This window comes from Octopus bimaculoides, chromosome 23 (genome assembly GCF_001194135.2).
Source record: "Octopus bimaculoides isolate UCB-OBI-ISO-001 chromosome 23, ASM119413v2, whole genome shotgun sequence".
Classification (NCBI taxonomy): Eukaryota; Metazoa; Mollusca; class Cephalopoda; order Octopoda; family Octopodidae; genus Octopus; species Octopus bimaculoides.
In genome coordinates, this window is record NC_069003.1 from 33,759,894 (window position 1) to 33,762,739 (window position 2,846).

The following is a 2,846-nucleotide window of genomic DNA, read 5'->3' on the forward strand; positions in this document are numbered from 1 at the left end:
TATATATATATATATATATATATATATATATTATCCACACATACCAGCACTACAGATACACTCATGTGTGTGTGTGTATATATATATATATATATATACGTAAGCATATAGACAAAGAGAATGCATGCTCTCAGTATTACCGGTCATCTGCGCGTCATGTGATAAATTCTTGCAGGTGTCATCTCTGACGTCATCAACATCGTCATCATCATCATCTTCGTCTGTGCTTAAGCAGCTCTTAAACAGCGTCTTCCCCCGCTTTTCTTCCGACTGTTTCTGTTGGGGATCAGATTGTGAGATGGGAAAAGAAAGGATAAGAGATTAAAAACAAGAAAAAAACAAACAAAACAACAACGACAGCGTAAGAGAATGAATAATGAATGAAGAGGGTGAGGAGGAGGAGGAGAGAGTAAATAGAAGGAAAAAGATGCTTTTGTGATTGTATGTGTGCTAAAAGGTGTGTGTTTGTGCGTGGGTGTGGCGTGAAGGTGTGAGTGAAAAACAATGGACTGACCCAGAGTAAGTGACCGCATAAAAATGTGTGTGGGAGAGAATGGATGTTATTGCTTTCCTGTGCGCACATACGTGCACGCTGGCAAACGCACGCACACATACGCTCACGCTCATACATGTACATATACATGCAGACATACATTCACACACGCACACATATATTTGCTTATCTATTTACAGGTATCCATTAACACCCCACCACACACATACATATTTACATATACATATAATTCAAATTGAGAGAACGGGGCAGGTAAAATTCAGGCTACATATGTTTCTTAACTAGTAGAACCTCGAAAGTAATAATTACTCAAAGAGGGGTACTCCACTCGCTACATATCGGGCCGAAGATACTATAGTCAAATGGATCCTTAATTATAACCAGTTCTGGTTTTGTTACGACGTCTTCTTATTCGAGACGCTCGATGCAAACAACAATGAGATCAAAGATGAAAAAAAAATGTGTAATGGGTGTTTATGACATATTTAAGAAGTATATTAAGAAGTATATTAAGGTCTTCGATCTCATTGTTGTTTACGTCTGTAGAAAATCTGTTGAGATAACTTTAACAAGTGATGTAACACTGCTAACACAGTAGAACACGGTATTGACTTATAAAAACATTTGATATACTTTGTATTGTATCATGGTTGCATAACGAAATACGGTGTCCCTCTGCGGGTCATTAATGTTATCTAAAAAAATATCCTTTTCTACTCTAGGCACAAGGCCTGAAATTTTGTGGGGAGGGGGCCAGTCGATTAGATCGACCCCAGTACGCAACTGGTACTTAATTTATCGACTCCAACAGGATGAAAGGCAAAGTCGACCTCGGCGTAATTTGAACTCAAAACGTAAACACATACGAAATACCACTAAGCATTTCGCCCAGCGTGCTAACGTTTCTGCCAGCTCGCTGCCTTGTGATTTTAAAAAATATCAAAAGATTTATACTTACTTTACTCGTAGGTTTTTCCGGTTCTCCTTTTGCTGAGGCAATTGGCTCTTCCGTGTCTCCTTCTATGGTCGCTTGTCGAAAAAACTGAATCGATGGACGCCGAGTTTGTTCTGTTTCGTTTTGCCCGCATGACGTCTTTCGTGGGACACTGAGACCCTTTTCAGCTTCTCTACTCTCAGAGCTGCTGACACCCACACCCGAATGGGCCTTTGTAGCGCTCTTAACCGTTATCTGACTCTTCTCCTTTAACTTCTCTTGTTCCCTGTAATATGACTGGTAGAGCGAAACACTTTTCGATCGAACCGAAGTAGTTTGGTTTGATTCTCCTTGGCTGGAACTGTCTCTGCTCATTGGTAGGCTACATCCGTCGAAACTCTTCGCTTTTTGAGTTTTTTGAAAGTCTCCCGTTTTTACAAAGTCAGAACTGCTGTCTGTGACTTCGTTGTTGTTTTTCCTCTTAATTCCAAAGGGAGCAAGTAAATCCTTATACGAGGACACCCAGCTGCTGTCCCCTAGGTTACTGACACTCTCACTGAGTGTGTCCCTCGGCAGATTCGCTGATTTCCCCCTAATTAAAGGCCTTGATTGTCTCCTTTCTCTACCAGGATCGGGTTTCGGTTCTTCGCCAGATTTTTCCGACACCAAAGGACTGCGTCCCGGGGGTTGATACGCCAGTTTCCTTTGGATTCCACTGATTGGACTGGAGGTCAGAGAACGATGGTGGTGTGGCTGTGATTCAATAAAGTCAGGAGACCTTGGACTGGAGCCGAGTTCGAACTGGAATACTTTATTGTTCGATGGGGAGAAGACGCTCCTGAACGAACCACCACTGTCGGGGCTTTCTTCTTGTCTGTCCTGCAAAATAAATAAATAAATAAATAAATAAATAAATAAATAAGTAAATGAAAAATATTATTGTAATTGTTATTATTATTATTATTATTATTGTGGCAATAAAAGAAAACAATTGGACGATACCTCTGTAAGTGTAGACCAGTGAGTGAGAAGGAATTGGAGAAAGCACTTGTTTCTGGGGTTTCAGGGAAATCTCGGACAGTGAGGTTCCTCGATTATCCCTAGAGACCTTCCTGTATCAGGAGGGTCACATCTCTATCATCCTTCCCGCCATTTTTTTTTACTTTTGTATGCTATGCATATGTCCCTTCTTTTTCAGTGTATATCACATACACTTTCTTTCTTTCATTTTTTTTTTTATCATTTCATTATATGGAAACCCCAACACTTTATGTCTGTCTTTGTATTGTTCCCCTCATCCTTCGCCCTTGTGGCAAATAAATGAAATTATTATTATTATTATTATTATTATTATTATTATTATTATTATTATTATTATTATTGTGTGAGAGCGTATGG

At 39.6% G+C, this 2,846-nt stretch overlaps 1 protein-coding gene across 1 annotated transcript in view; it reads right to left on the reverse strand.

Annotated features, from left to right (window-relative positions):
• LOC106868161 (uncharacterized) overlaps positions 1–2,846 on the reverse strand; it is a gene marked incomplete at its 5' end in the record, with an annotated part of 81,047 nt that overhangs the window by 4,551 nt on the left and 73,650 nt on the right. Inside the window, 2 exons of the mRNA XM_014913302.2 lie at positions 141–276; positions 1,473–2,327. Of these exons, the coding sequence (XP_014768788.2) occupies positions 141–276; positions 1,473–2,327 (991 nt within the window). The remainder of the gene's footprint in view (positions 1–140; positions 277–1,472; positions 2,328–2,846) is intronic.